The sequence below is a fragment of the Melozone crissalis genome, unplaced genomic scaffold, assembly GCF_028551555.1.
Source record: "Melozone crissalis strain CALT ecotype California unplaced genomic scaffold, PUWL_Pcris_2 ptg000045l_1, whole genome shotgun sequence".
Classification (NCBI taxonomy): domain Eukaryota; kingdom Metazoa; phylum Chordata; class Aves; order Passeriformes; family Passerellidae; genus Melozone; species Melozone crissalis.
In genome coordinates, this window is record NW_026535823.1 from 23,420,731 (window position 1) to 23,436,111 (window position 15,381).

Below are 15,381 nucleotides of genomic sequence, written 5' to 3' on the forward strand. Positions count from 1 at the left end.
AGTTGGGCCATGGTCTGCTTGATCACACTATTACAGAGATTGATCTAAAAAACAGATAGCCTTCCCTGGGTGATGGAGAGGGAAGTGCTATGACCTGGTCTGCTGAGGTGAGAAGGGCAGGAAAGCTATTCCTGCTGCTAGACTTTTGGTTTTAACAATCAGTTAAAGCTGAGGAATGGGATCTAGTACAAATTCAGAGGCAGGCAGCCCTAGGGAGAGATGCTGTTCTGTATTAACTCACAGTCTCTAGTTCTTGTCATCGGAGTTAGTTCTTGCTGGTCTTTTTCCTTGCCCCAAGAGGAGACCTTTTGCAGGAGATGCTCTCAGGCACTCGGGAGCGCTGGGCTGAGCTGTGCTGTTGGGGTCTTTGCCAGGATGGGCTCAGCTGTCTCCTGGACTAGAAATGTCTCCATGCGGGAAAGAGGGGTCCTGCTGCCATCTCGTGGAGCTGTTCCCGCCCGGCGCGGGGCCTGCACAGCCGCCCTCTGCCCGCTCCTCCACGGCAATGGAGACCGGCCTCCCTCCTGCACTTTTTGGGATGCAGCACGGGCTTGGACTGCTTGGTTCCAGTTCCATCCCGTCCACTCCCACTTTTCCATCAATGGCAGAGCTCCACACATATGCCTGCAGCATCCCAACATGCATGAAAATGGAACTCAGCCCACACACCTTTAAAACACCTTTATGAGGTGTGGGCACAGGTCAGTCTCCACCCAGGAGCCTAATTTGAATTACCCACGCTGCAAGATGTTGCCCCAGCTCCAAACCTGACCCCTGGCTGGCTGGATCCTGCCCCTGGCTTGCCCAGTCCCCCACCACAGCCTCCCCCAGTGCCACAGGGAGCTCTGGCTGCACAGACACCCTCCCAGCCCTGTCAGGAGCAGCTGAGCACCCTCCAGCCCAGCCACATGGGCCAGCCTGACCACTAAGTGCCTTTTTTTGTTTTCCAAAACCACCCTGTAACATCACCACTGCCTGGGGAGAGAGGGCAGCACAGGGGAGCCAGCCAGGAGTCAGTTGCCTCACAGGAAACACTCAAATAGGTTTTTTTACTGAGGGAAAGTTAATTTTGCTTTACCACAACTGTGGTAACCAGCTGTGAGCATCCTCCTCTCCCAGCACTGCTGGTGTTCCACCCACACCATTTCACAGCCTGCACATGAGGGCTGGACTGCAGGAAAACAAGCTCTGGACCACATCCCACTGCCTACCCTCGAGGCAAGCCCAGGGATGCTGCATTTTTTCCTCCCAGTGAACAGATCTGCAGTGCCCCTCCTCCCCATAGCTCATCTCAGAGATTTACCTGGATTTGCCAAGATACCACAACCTTTGGGCTTTCAGTGTTCAGGCTGAAGCTCTTTAGGAACACCGGCTGCGCCAAACCGTGACAGTTTAGCAAGGATTAAGGGTCTGAGGCTGGGTTTTTGTAAATCCAGTAGTGCTTGGATCAGTTCTCAGCCATGTGCCTTCAGACTCCAAGTTATTAACCTTCTGTTTCAAATAAGCCCCAGGAATAGGGAGGGCAGGAAGGTGGGGGCACACACAGTACAGGAAAGCAGAGGCCAGCTTATCACACAGCGCTCACAATTGGAATTAAAACTTGCTGGGACTCAGAAAACAAAACCCACTCAGAAGACTGGTGCTGTAAATCACTGGCTTGGCCGAGATCACCCTGCTCTCAGAGAGCTGTGTACACAAATCAGCTCCCAATTTCAAGTCACTTCTGCAGCAGTGGAAAGGCCTGTGAGCACATTCCTGTTGGCAAAGCTCAGGACACCTCTGACTGCAGAGCTGCAGCAGGCAGCACTCCCTGCCTGCTTGCCTGGAAAGTGGGGAAGCAGGGCTGAGCTGGGGAAGTGGCAACACCGTGCTGGGGAGGTGAAAGTGAGGAAGGAAGGTGCAGCTGGCATGTGAGGCTTTTCCCAGAGCAAGGCTCACCATCCTGTCAGGCAGGGCAGAGGGTGTAGCTCCAGCTCCTGCCAGCCATGTTCTGCAACAGCCCAAGCCCTTAAATAGAAGTTCAACACCCACAGCAATAAACAGGAGCAGCAGATTCCCAGGAACAATTGTATTAATTCAGAGGCATATATTATGGAGTGTTTAACTGATCTGTAAATACTGAACCTGTAGAAACCAGCATGATGGCAAGTGCTGGTTAAATAACTTTTATCCCCTCTGTTCCCCAGGAGTGTTCACAGTGCCACAAACAGGCTGGACGCTGAGAAGCCCCAGCCCAGATCTCTGAAAAGGCAGATGAACACATCACAGTTCAGGAGTTACAGCACTGACAGCACAAACCAGGACCTGCTTTAAAAAGCTGGGAGATCTCTGATGGCCCTTCTGGAGATAGGGGACCATGCCTGGATTTTACAGGTGCAAACCCTAGAAATGAGAATTCCTGCATGAAAAGGGCAAGGCTGGAGGCTCTTACCACAGAGTAGCCCTCACACCCCATTGTCACAGTGGGAGCCGGAACTGGGATCACACTACAGAAGACTGGGTCCCCAGCAACAAGCTCCTGTGCCTGGAGACAGTTTTCACTTTTAAAAAATAAAAGACAAACCAGGTCATCAGGCCCTTTTCAGTTAATTCTCACTTATCCCATATACAGCCCAACCCTCCCTCAGGGGGTTATTCTGTGACAAATGAGCATTGTCACAACAGTCTGCTACAAACCAGCTGTGTGGTCACCACTGCCACTCACCCCGTGCTTTCACTTCTGTGAGGTGTTACAGTTCTTGTGCTAAACTTCCAAATTATTTTAGTGCTTCCCAAGGACTTCCCCCTCTGCATTTCAGTCCAGAACAGCAGGAGTTTTGTAATTGTGGATGACAGCACCCCAAGGGTGGGCAGGAGCAGCACAGCCACCCCCTGGCAGAACCTTTGCAAAACTCCTCCTGCTGTTTACGTGCCTGCCTCCCTAGGGCAGTTCCTTGTTCAAGCAGGCCCATGTCACAGCCCTCCAGAGCTTCCTCCTGGCAATTTAAAGTTGGCTAAACTTGTTCACCATGTTATTAATTAGCTTATTACACTGTGACATAGCATAAACATATCAGCAGGCTCTTCAGGGTCTTTATCCCCACTTCTCCCCCAAATAAACAATAAAACCTAAACCCAAACATCAAGTACAGTGCAATGAGCTACTTTTTCACTGGGTGGAAGGAATTAATTTCTTGTACACGTTGCATGGACTGCAAAGACTGATCATCTGAAGAGAGCATTATGGACAAAACCATCATATTTCATGGTCATTTGTAGGCTGGAGGTGATTTAAGAAATACCCAGTATAAAGCATAGCTCCAAGGGACAGTTCCATCTTCTTCTGCAGTTCCACCTCTCTGTTTCTGGGGTCTGGCACAGCTGTAATCCAAAAATTTTCCCTGAATATCCAGATGCAAAATATAGGCTGCTTAAAGACATACAATTAACAAATAAGTAGCTCTCCAAGAAAGCAAAACTACTCAGCAGAACACACAAAAGACTGGAAGGAAGAAAAATAAAACACTAGACACAATCAAAAATGTTAGCTTAAACCTTGAAGAACACAAAAGTTATCAGAAACATTTGAGCTCCCACCAAGGATCAGAGAGCTTTGACTGTTTTATCTCAGCAATTAAATGGAACCAGATCACAGTCTGGTCATACTGCCCTACACACACCTTCTCCTGGTCCTACACTTGGTTTCAGGGCCTGATCTCCAGCAAGGAGAGTACAAGAGCTGAGATGCAGTTAGAAGAGCAGAAAGTCCTGCAGACTTGGCTCTGTTTGCTCATTGCAGGATAAAAGAAATGGCAGAGAGAGAAAAAAAAAACAACAAAACAACAAAGACATGGAAGAGTTGTATTGTAAAATTAATACAAGCAGCAGAACATGCACCTTGGACATCAGGGACAAGGAGACAACATGGAGAGCAGAGAACAAAAAGAGACAGGAAGAAACAAATATTACTCAGTGTGAGATTCTGGTCTGTGACACCTTGGTAGAGCACATCAACATGAACCATGACAGGATTTCACCTTCAGGACTTTAAATTAATCCATATCTCCTTTCTGCTCTAACGTGGCTGGTCCAAAGGCCAGGCTGGAGGCTTTCAGACTTGTAGACGGTAGGGGAAAAAAAAACAACAAACCAAACCAAACAAGGAGCCTCTACGTCCCTCATTTCAAAGACACAAAAGCAAAGGAGGTGACATTTCCCATGGGAGCTGAGCAAGGAGAGGCAAACACTGCAGGTGATGAGAGCACTAGGGAGGCGAGCCCCCGGCACAGTCAGCCAGGAAGGCGCTGCAGAGGCCGCGGTAGTAGGCGGGGTACACCCGCATGTGGCTGACGTGCGGCGAGTCTGAGAAGTCCACGGCTTTCACAGGAACCCCGAGCTGCTCCCGGGCGCTGGCCATGAGCTCAATGTCGCTGGCCTTGATGATGAGGTCGGCCTGGGAGTAGAGGTAGAGCTCGGGCCAGCGCGAGGGCGCCTTCAGCAGGGCGTCGTAGTGGCTCTCGTGGAGGAAGCGCGTCAGGGGGTACAGCAGGACCCGCAGCACGACGGCCGTGGTGGCAAAAGTGAACAGCAGGAGATACCTGAGCAGCACGTTCATGGAGGCCAGGACAGTTGCCAGGGCACGAAGGGCTCCTCGCAAGTTTCTTCTGCCAGGGGCGCTGTCGAAAATGGTGCCGGCCACCCTGAGGCTCTGGAAGGGCGTGTGGGTGTGGAGCGCCTCGAGGATGTAACGGTACAGCATGACACCTCCATTGCTGAAAACGTGGAAAAGAACCGGTCTGCTCTCAACTCTGTGGTCAAAGAGCAGCTCCAGGAGTTGTCTGGCTGGGGTCTGCAGGGATCTGATGCCAAAGGTCTCGGAGAAGAATACCATCCTCCATGGAGCTGTGTAGCGGATGACCGTGCAGCCCTGAGAACAGAAAGAGACCCCACACACGTTTAGGCTGTGCTGCAAATTACAGAGAGTAGGCAAGCAGCAGTACAAAGAACATGAAAATTTGGGACAGGTTTTCAACAGAAACCACAGGGCCAGAAGAAAGTCTTCAGTGTCAGCAGCAAGGCACTGACATGAATATAGATTACATTAATCATCATAGCACACAGTATTATGAAAAGGCCTCTGCAGTGGCAGAGGCCTGGCTTTGGTCATGTCTGAGACCCTTTCAAATCTTGTGCTAACTGGCACAACCCCTGAGGACACTGCCACCCATTTTTATGAGTGTTAATCTTCACCCCAGAGAAGAAAACCATCTCCCTGATGCACAGACCTTCAGCATCAGCTGTTTTGGTAAGACGAGCCTGCTCTGGTACACATCCAGCTCATCGCACTGAAGCAAATATAAGAAGAAAGAGGAACTCCTCTTCTCCTTGGGTGCACTTGTTTGCAGCTGTCTCTAAGACTGCCCACCAACAAACACCAACATGATTTTTGTAGACCTTCCTGAAACACTCCAGCTGTGCAAAGAAAGAGCTCTGGCTCAAGGACTCAGAACTCCTGAGCAACTGCCTTACATTTAGGTACAGATTTGGAAATAGGATCTTGGAAGAGTTTCAAAATAGAGCAGATGGAACTACATTTATACATGCTTTAGACCTTTTCCATCACCTGAGCTCACTGACACATCACATCACATTACACACTGACAAGGACAAAGCAAAGTCACCAAAACAACCCCCCCAGAGCTCCCTAAACAGTGAACGAGTTAGAAGAGGACACCAAGTTCTCAAATCAAAGCCTTCTCTACAATCTTGTCATGGCTACAGCCTATTCCTCTTAGTGAGCTAAGAAAAACCATCCTCTCCTTTCCCATTTCTATATTCTTTCTGAGGGAAAAGTGTTTTCCAAGAAGTTGTCATGCTGCCCTGTAACGTGCTCCTCATCCGCTCAGCAGCATCTTAAAGCCACTTAACAACTAATTCTTCACTAGATCAAGCCAATTAATGACTACTGCACTGGATTACACATTAACAATAGACTTGTTAATGTACAAACTTTACCACCTATAGTTGGAACAGATTTGGATATATACAATATTCCCTGCTGGCCAAGAAAAAAAATTCTAATGTTTCACTGGGTCCCCATGCTACAAGCTGGCATCATTCCAGTAAAATACAGTATTAGAAAGGAAAATATCATAACCTAGGGAACTGGCAGTAGGACAGATCTCTCTAATTCAAACACAAGGAATTCCTAGTGAGCAGCTATGACTATCACAGGATGCCTGTTTCACAGACAGGATAAAATTATTTGGCTTACAACATTTAGATGAATCATTTTCACAGGAAGGAAGAGCCAAAGACATGACAGATGCCAATGTGTTCTGTCAGTTCCCACCCCAGCCTCACCACGTCTGTGCTGTGGCCTAACAGCAAGCAGTAAACACAGAATCTTTGCCTGCATGTTTACCTGTTTGGAAAACTAACACAGTTCATGTCATTCCTGAATAATCCCACAACTTTAAAAGCCTTAAGATACTTCAGTGAGTCACACAGCAGCTGAAAGTTTCTCCAGGGAAGTATTTCTGCCTTGGCTGCACACACAAAGGTGACATCAGCAGCTGTTAGATAACACTGCCCGCGCTGAGAGAGACAAGGAGCTTTCAATGACAGCAGAACTCTCACTCACTCCCCATGAGCCGACAAGAGAGGCTTCAGAGAGACTTTACCTACACACAAAAATGAGGCCGTTTCACAGTATGACAGTGTCATGGAGACACAGACAGGGCACTCACCTTCTGGCGGTAGACTGCGCTGTATTTGGCCAGGTATTTGTCCTGGCAGCCGGCCCAGCCCAGGAGGATGACCACGGGCCGGCCCTCGGCAGGCCCTCTGTCTGCGCTGCCTTCTGCAACAGACCACAAGCGTTACAGCAGCTGCCCGAGCACAGCTCACAGCAGCTCGCCTGGTTACTACAGTTTAGAGGCAATAGTGAAGCAAGCATGAGCCTGGCTGCTCGCTCAGTTCCGAGCATTGCCTCACGCCGGTTTCACTCCGTGGGCGAACTGCACAGCCCAGCCTCAGCCCCTGCAGCTCCCACCGCTCTGCAGTGCCGCAAAGCCGGCTCCGAGCTGCTCCCTGCGGGGGCGACACCGCTCCTCCCGCCTCCCGGAGAGACAGCGGCGGCTGCTGCCGCTTCCAGGGGGAACAGGGGAGCGTCCTGCCCTGCGCTCCAGGCACTGCCAGACACCTGCCGGAGAACCAATGCCCCACGGCTCCTCCTCCCACACCGCCTCTCCTCCGCCCGCCCCCTCCCCGCTGTCACGGTGTCCCCGGTCCCGCTCGCCCCCGCACCGCGGGCCTGTCCCGGCTGCAGCTCCACCACGGCGTCCCTCAGCCCGCGGGTGCCCATGGCCGCGCACCGGCCGCCGCTTCCGCCCCCCCCGGAAGCCCCGCCCACCTGCCTCCCAGCAGCCAATGGGCAGGGAAAGCACCCACCCCACCTCATCATTTGCCCCGCCCCCTACCCGCCTCCCTCTTCCTTAGCAACGCGCCCTTAGCATCGGCTCAGCGCCCCGCCCGCTGGCCACCCATTGGGCAGGGGGAGAAAGTCTGGCAGCGATTGGTTCAGCCGCTTGTCAGTCATTCTGCGGGGTAACCGCCCCCTCGGGGCCGGGGCGCGGGGCTGAGGCGGGCGGGGGCCGCAGGGCCGGGCTGAGGGGAACGGCAGGGCCGGGAGCGGGGATGTCAGCCGGGGGGGGCTGAGGGGAACTGTAGGGCCTGGAGCGGGGATGGCAGCCAGGGAGGCCCAGGGATACGACGGGCATGAGGGTGAGAGAGGTTGTTGGCCCTGCTCTGGGTGTTTGGGTCAGGAGGGGCTGTGGGATGGTGGCCTGGGGCAGGGAATGCTGAGGTTGCAATGGATCAGATGTGGATGGATGCAGGGGACAGTGCAGGGCCCGGCTGGAATGAGGCAGGGCTGGGTTTGGGGCTGTGGCTGTGGGGCCACAGGCAGGACATGCGGGTCAGAGAAGGCCCGGCGGGACCGTGGCTGAGGGGCTGGGGGTGTTGGGGTACACTGAGGAAGGTGCACTGTGCATGGAGGACTTGGGGTGTGCCAGGAAAGGAGGAAAGCTGCCAGGGAAACAGGCCCTAAGTTCTGCCTGAGGCCGGGCACAACCTTGATGTTGTAAGATGCAAAGGTAACACCAAATCACTGCCACTCTGTCCTTCCATGAGTCCAAGGCCATCATTCCCTGGCACCTCACACTTGGTGTGAGGCTGAAGCAGCACCAGTGTGCCTTTTGATCTCAATCTGATGATTAAGCAGAACTCTGGATGTAAAGAACTGCTGAATTGCCAGAGACAGTTCCTAAATCACTGTTTTTTTCTTGGCAGGAATAAAGCCCTGCCCTGCCCTGACCTAGCCTTGTTTTGATTATTAGGTCCAGTGGACTGGGTGGCCGCCCAGCACTGTTGACAGCAGAGCTTGAAGCCAACAACCAAGAGTTACAGATTGATGCTAGCACTGACAAATGATTCAGGCAAGTAATTTAACTTCCCTGTGTCTGCACGTTCCCATGTGTAAAATGTTCATAATAAAAACATTAATGTACATTTTCAGGGTACTTTGCAATGTTGGCTTAAATATTCCTATGTCAGCAAATGCTGCTATTACAGCAGCCAGAAACAGACACCACTGTATCCTCTGAAGCCATGTCATCATTGTTTCAAATTTTTTTCTTTTTTTTTCCATTGATTCATAGGCAAGCCCGTTGTATCACTAAAATCCTCACGTCCAGAGGCTGGTACTAGTATTTCTGAGTAGTGTGAGGGGGTTACTGCAGCATTACACCACCAGCATCTTAAACATAAATACAGAAACCTTAATTTACAATCAATTTTGGGATGTTTCAGACTGTAAAGTTCTTTTAACTAGATCTCTGTTGAGGACAGAGGAGCACTTTATGGGACTGTAAATTTCATGCAAACAGTCTCTGTGAAATACAGATTCCCCCTACACACGAGCTGTTCTCTCAATATCAATCATATGCCTTGCAAGTAATGTTTCACAAATATTCTGTAAATCACAGGAAAATGCTTGCAATAATGTGAAATATGACTTTCACTTGACTGTTTCAGCAGAGGCCCCTAACAGGCCATTCTCCTGTCAGCACTAACATTTGTTATGGCTAATAACATTTTCAATCACAACTATTTTGGGAAAATGGATTTATTTTAAACCTGCTTCCCTGCAAAGGAGGTCCTGAAAATGCCCTGCCAAGGACACAGATGCCTTACAGAACACAGACCGTTAATTCCCAAATGAAATTCCATCTCATCCTAATTCTCAAGCACTGTTTCTCAGACAGCTTTTTGGAGACTTTACTTGTTTGTTTTTAGGCACTGAGATACATGTTAACATCTCAGTGGTTGTTTTCAGCCTGGTTCAGGTAAGAGGAGTATAAAGTTACTTTTGAGCAGGTATCTTGGGGATACTTTGGAACTGATTTGAAATTTTTATGCAGATACTAGGAGAAAAGGCTTAAGAACTTTGTAAATGGGAAATTGGTAATCTTGATGATTTGTATTACATTGAAAGAAACTTTTTATTCTGAAACACAAAGATTTATGTTAACCCTTTTTCTCAATAAACCACACTTAAATAAAATATAAATGGTGCTTTTGTTAGGTAGGAAGCCCAAGAAGTGCATTAGACAAGGTGTGAATTCCTTTCTTATCCTTAGGCATGTTGATACAGCTTGGTGGAGGACAAGGCACCTGTGTTAATGGCACTGTATGTGACCTTATCCCTCAGAGCCTGGTGTTTAACTGTGAGGCTCCTTGAGCCTGGTCAGTGTCCTCCAGCCAGAATCATGCACAGCTGTGGGATTGCCACACAAATGGAAGCTCAGTCTCTGGTATTCCATCTCCCTTACTAAGAGCACCTTCACATTTGTCAAACTGCGCTAAAGGGTATCATACTGAGCCAAAAAGTGTGCCAAAGACACTTGGGAAAATGTAGATTTGTTTATTTAACACCTGTGTGAAGAAATAAGAAGTGCAGACAAGAAATAAGAAGTGCAGACAAGGGATGTTTCTGGAACTTCTGTTTTCTTGCTTATAGCTCTTATCATTTTAGCTTTTTAGATTGTTTAAAAACATGTCAGGAAAATTAAATAGGGAAAAAAGGGAGCAAATGTCTGGCATGCTAAAGGGTGCCAAAGCACTTTCCCCTGCCAAGGCCAGGCACATGTTCCTGGGGTAGATGTCCACATGGCTGTTGCTCCAGCAGGTGAGTGAGGGCTGTGCTGCTGTGCTAACAGGCATTTACAGCCCCCTTGACCCTGTCACTCCCCATAAATCCATACTTATTTCTGCTCTCATTTCACTCTATTTACTCCCTGGCAGGTCAGATATGAGACGCAGTGTTCATATCATGAGGCTAGTGAGAAACAGGGCTGGGGTAATGGGTAACATCAAAATTACTTTATTAGCAGAGCAGAGAAAAGAACTGTGGTGAAACCACCTGCCCAGGAAAATAATCTCAAGTCTGTCACAGATTCATTGTGCAGCTTCAGACATCTCAGGAACTCTCCTTTTGCTAGTTTTCCTATCTATGAAATGAGTATAAGAGAAATGAGATTAAATGGTTACTAATTGCTTTCATATTATTTGGCAGAGATTTAAAATGTGGTTCTAGTGATAATTCATTTGTACAGTCTTTCTTCACAGACCTTTTTACACTTCTTTCTCATTTTTCTCTAGGCAGAAGAGATCATGGCATCTGTCAAAGAGCAGAAAGCCATTAGCCATCATGGTTTTCCTGCAGGAATGGGATAGTGCCCACAAAGTTGCTCAAACAACTGTTGCATCCTCAACAGCTTCATTAAAACAAGGCAGGACCAGAGCTGGAGCTGGAGTTCCCAGAGAGCCAGATTGTTTCTGGCTCACCTAACGGTGTGGCTCAGGATGCTGCATCTGTTTCCTTGGACAGCTGGAGGTGGTGTGGTAGTGAGATGGAGAGGATGGGCAAGGTCTCTACTGAAAAGTTGTTTAAAGAATAAGCTTTTATGGAGACAGAGACATCCACATCCAGCCACATTATGCAGGCTTAAAAAACGCCCTGGTTATCAAAAGATGGAACTGAAGGGAAAGCCATGTAACCCATCTCTCAAGAACCCAGAATCAGTGTTTTTCTCACATGTGGGTGAGTGTGCTGCCTCTGCCTGCCTGCAAGAGGACGGTCCATGCTCTTCTGCAGAGACGGTATCCAGTTCAGACCTCTACCCACTGCAGTGAGATGGGAGGTGATGGCTGCCAGGACATGGCATGCTGGCAGAGGAAGATGGGCTCCAAGGCAAGTGACATTTCTGGCCTTGTTCTCCTTATTCTTGCAGCCTTGAAGCCACAGATACCTTACTGAATTTCTGGAGATCAGAGGTGTCTTGATTCCTCTGGAAATACTGAGGCTGAACCACCTAAAAGAAGAGGACAAAAGAGGGTTTATAAAGCTGCTGTTGCTCACTGGAGACACTGGCAGGGAGTATGAGGAGCTCATTTGTGAAAGCTGTGGCACACAGCATGTCCATTTGTGCTTTGTCCTCATCCAGGCAAGGATGTTCTCCCTGACCTCTGGCCCGTGGGGCTGCTTGCTGCACTGAGCCATTCCCTTCCCTCTGCCTGCCGATGGCATCTCTTTCTCAGCACAAGGGTGCAAGCCCAGACCAAGTTCTTAAACGCCTCCAACACAGCAGCAGGTCAAAAAGATGCACAGGTTCTGCTGGACTCTTTGGGCCACAGCAACCCCAAGTACCAGAGCCAAGATTCGCAAGGCCTCGAAGCTGTGCTGTTGTGTACCGCCCCCCAAGCCCAGCACGGGGCTCAGGCAGGTGAGGAGTGGGCCTTGCTGGGGGCAACGGGCAGTGTTACCACCTGCGTCCATCCCTGCTCAGGCAGGAGCTGTGCCTGTCTCCTTGGCATTCTGGCTGCACTGGGTAGCCCTACTGCCTGGAAGAGAAGTCTGGAGAACTCTGTGAAGACTGTCCCAGTCACTATGCCCCTTCCCCCCAGGACAGGATGGGAGATGTGCCCGGTCTGTTCATGGAGCCCGTGCTGGGTGTGCTCTGCTCAGTACACCCGGAGGTCCAGTACAAAGGTAAGATCTGCCGACCCACCGTGGGCGGTGTGGGGTAGCTTGCCAAGTGTACCGGGGGCGAAGGGCGGGCACGGGCGGTCCCCGTCGAGCGTCCCCGGGGCCCCGATCCGGCCTGGCTGCGACCGACACGGGGCTGGGCGGGGCGGGGCGCCTTATTACTATTCGGGATAATTTGCATACCCAGGGTGCACCGCGCGGGGGTGCCGCGCACACGGTACCGTTCGGGCCGCCGCTCCCCGGTACCGCTGCTCCGGTGCCAGGCTGAGCTCTGAGCACTGCCGGGAGAACGGGACGAGGCAGCAGAGGGTCGAATCTGGGAGCAATCGGTGTCGCTGTATCTTGGAGGGACAGCCGGGACTGGGTACCGGCCGAGGGCCCCATCACAGGCATACTCTGGTTTCTCTTCAGATCGTATAAATCTTTCGCCTTTTACTAAAGATTTCCGTGGAGAGGAACAGGCACGAGTGTCGAGAAATTTTTTGAGGCTCCATTTCGGTGGAGCTACCCCTATTCCGGTTAAAGATAGAGCAAACTACAATTTTTTTATAAAGCTGCTGGGTTCCGGGCCTGACGCGCAATCTGCTCTGGTCCTGCTCTCGGCAGCACGGACTCTGCGTTCACGGCTCCATCCGCACCGCCCCTACCCCCGCCCGGTTGGCCGCCTCACTGCCCGTGTCGGGTCAGAAGCTGGCCGTGACGGAACGGGGACCGGGAACCCCTCCTCCTGGCCCGGGCGGTGCAGCGGAGCAGCTGCGTGCCCGCGGTTCAGACTCCGGGAGAAGCGACAGCCGGGGTCTGCCCGGCAGTCCCGGGCACTCCAGCCCGCCCAGGCTCAGCACCCTCCGTGGGACCCCTACCGCAAGCTCCCCTCTCTGTCTAGCTCTGATCCGTGGCGGCGGCGTATGGTGACGTTTCCCAGAGCCGACTTTTTGCCTCTGCGCGGCTTCTGCTTGCCGTGGCGACGATGCGACCAGACCCGAGCGCCGTGGGGTCCTTATCCGCTCCCGGCTCGCTTTGTCCCCAGCTGCCCCTCTTCGCTCCCCCCCGCCCCGGCAGCAGGGCAGGAAGCACCGGGCTTGGTGTGATCAGCATCCCGGGGTGCAGGGCGGGCAGCACCGAGCCGGCCCCGCCGAGCGCCGCCGCTCCGGGCTCGGGCCAGCCGGGCTGTGGTACCGGCCGGGGGCTGGTGCCGAGCCGGGTGAGGCTCCGGAAGGCGAGGGAAGTAGGGAAAGGAACTGAGTGAAGGTCGCCGTGTCTTGTGGGGCGGCAGCGGGGAGTGGGCATATGTGCGGGGTGCAGCATGGCTGTTCTCCAGTTTCTCTTCAGATCGTATAAATCTTTCTCCTTTTACTAAAGATTTCAGTGGAGAGAAACGCGTACGAGTCTTACGAAAATTTTTGTGGCTCCATTACAGTGGAGCTAACCATTTCCGGTTAAAGAAAGAGCAAATGCTGAGCGTTCATTGGGGTGGGTTGTTGGCGATTAATTGCGGCAATGGGGAATATAAACCAACCCTAGCGGTTGGGCCCGTGTGGATAATGGCCGTGCTGCGGCACCGATGTCAGCAACACCAACCCGCCCCGCCCCTCAGCGCCGCCGGCTCCTCCCGCTCCTTCCGGCCGCGCCGTTCCGGGGCTGATTTGCATGCCCAGCGTGCCCAGGGTGCTCCGCGGCCTCGCCGCTCTCCGGGGCTGCGGCCGCTGTCCCTCCCCGGGCTCTGAGGGCTGCCCGGCGTGTGCGCCCCGCGGGGCCGGGCCGGGCGGGGATGCGGGGCCGGGACCCCCGGGCGGGCTGGCCTCGCCCTCACCTATGTGGGGTGCAGCAGACGGGGGCAATGTCGGAGATGGGTGTGCGGGCATACTCTGGTTTCTCTTCAGATCGTATAAATCTTTCGCCTTTTACTAAAGATTTCCGTGGAGAGGAACAGGCACGAGTGTCGAGAAATTTTTTGAGGCTCCATTTCGGTGGAGCTACATTTATTTCGGTTAATAATAGAATCAATAATTGTATATACCCGGATGGGGCAGCGGATGCTTTTGTTCCGGGTCCGTCATCCCCAGACTGGCAAGGGGGCACAGGATGCTGTCCCCTGCGGCGCGGGGTGCAGCAGCAAGGGCTGCCCGCGTCCAGGATGGGGTTGCCTGCAGCACTAATGCCACCCTGCAGGCCTCCGGAGAAGCGCTGAGGGCTGCTGCTGAGGATGGTGAACAGTTCCAGCTCAGCCATGCAGGCCACAATAGCCCAGACTGCCTGAGCTGCAGCCTGTGCATTGATCATTATATGTAGCCACAGTGTCTCCTGAAAAAGTACATCCATCCTCCTTTCATGCTAGCAGAGTAACTCCACCTCTAACATCTTAGATGTGTTTCAAAGCATCATTCTCTCCTTCCTAATGGTCCACATGCACACACAGCACACTTTGGCTGAGAGAGTATGTTTAACAGGCAGCTGCCACAAAAGTCATTGGGTGGGACGCTGGAGCAGAATCCACAAGACCATAAAAAGAACCTTAGAGAAGTGGTATCCTTTCAGTAGGAAAGGACTGGGACAGGTTCCTCCCAGGAAAGATTCACCCATTCACCTCTGGCACTCCTCCCTGCTGAGTGTCCCAGCTCTGTCAAGTCTGCAGCTCTAAGCTGATTGGAAAGGGGTGTTTGGGAATGAGACAGAGTAGCTGCCTGCAGGTAGAAGTGCTCATACCCTCCCTACACCTGCCACTGGAACTGGCTTGAAATTTTATTTATAGGGAGATGTGAAATCTGACTGGCCTTGTGTACTGGCACCCTTGGCTAGGCCTGGAAGCAACATCTGTCCTACACAGGGCTGAAGGGTGCTGCATTGCTCATGGCCACTGTATTCTCCCCACAGCTGGGAGCCACAGCCAGCAGTGAAACACCCTTTTATAACATCAGCCACCCACTGGAAAACCTAGTGCCTATCATTGACTGCATAGTCCTCAATGAAATTCAGCTATTTGCACTAAAATTGCTTTATTCAGTGTGAATTTCCTGCAGTGTCCACAAGATAGTGCTGTTAGAACACCTTTTCTGCAAAAGCAAATGGCAGAAAATTCTTAGCAGGCAGGGAGGCAAACCTGAGGAGTTTTCCAGTGACATCCTCTCAGAAGTAAGGGTGGTGATGTTTGAGTTGGCGTTTTTATGGTGACACAGGAAACTTGCCAGACTTTAATATACACCAGGAAGTTTCCACTGATCATTAAGCAGTTGGTTCTCAGCAAGCCCCAGTTTTAAATGATTGTCAAACCATGCACAGCTGAACATTTCTTGTTT

General features: G+C 51.6%; 2 protein-coding genes and 3 non-coding genes across 6 annotated transcripts; 4 read left to right on the plus strand and 1 right to left on the minus strand.

The window, feature by feature from the left end:
- Positions 1-2,053: 2,053 nt before the first annotated feature.
- Positions 2,054-7,372, minus strand: TMEM53 (transmembrane protein 53). Of its 2 annotated transcripts, none has more exons than XM_054285810.1 (3): positions 7,288-7,372; positions 6,729-6,841; positions 2,054-4,906 (listed from the first exon to the last, which is right to left on the minus strand). In XM_054285810.1, the coding sequence occupies exons 1-3, from the start codon at positions 7,343-7,345 to the stop codon at positions 4,244-4,246; spliced, it is 834 nt and encodes a 277-aa protein (XP_054141785.1). In that variant the 5' UTR covers positions 7,346-7,372; the 3' UTR covers positions 2,054-4,243. The 2 variants fall into 2 exon arrangements, with proteins under 2 accessions (XP_054141785.1, XP_054141786.1); XM_054285811.1 differs by having other exon boundaries at positions 6,729-6,838; positions 7,288-7,364.
- Positions 7,373-10,713: 3,341 nt separating this feature from the next.
- On the plus strand, positions 10,714-13,000 carry ARMH1 (armadillo like helical domain containing 1). Its single transcript, XM_054285500.1, is given in 7 exon segments — positions 10,714-10,742; positions 10,744-10,801; positions 10,804-10,832; positions 11,348-11,519; positions 11,660-11,825; positions 11,963-12,091; positions 12,972-13,000. Coding segments are annotated over 7 exon segments (612 nt in total).
- LOC128943403 (U5 spliceosomal RNA) lies at positions 12,480-12,594 on the plus strand. The gene has a single exon (XR_008483701.1). It is a non-coding gene; the product is annotated as a U5 spliceosomal RNA (small nuclear RNA).
- A 397-nt stretch (positions 13,001-13,397) lies between the features above and the next one.
- LOC128943404 (U5 spliceosomal RNA) lies at positions 13,398-13,511 on the plus strand. The gene has a single exon (XR_008483702.1). It is a non-coding gene; the product is annotated as a U5 spliceosomal RNA (small nuclear RNA).
- A 437-nt stretch (positions 13,512-13,948) lies between these two features.
- On the plus strand, positions 13,949-14,063 carry LOC128943414 (U5 spliceosomal RNA). The gene has a single exon (XR_008483712.1). It is a non-coding gene; the product is annotated as a U5 spliceosomal RNA (small nuclear RNA).
- Positions 14,064-15,381: the final 1,318 nt, after the last annotated feature.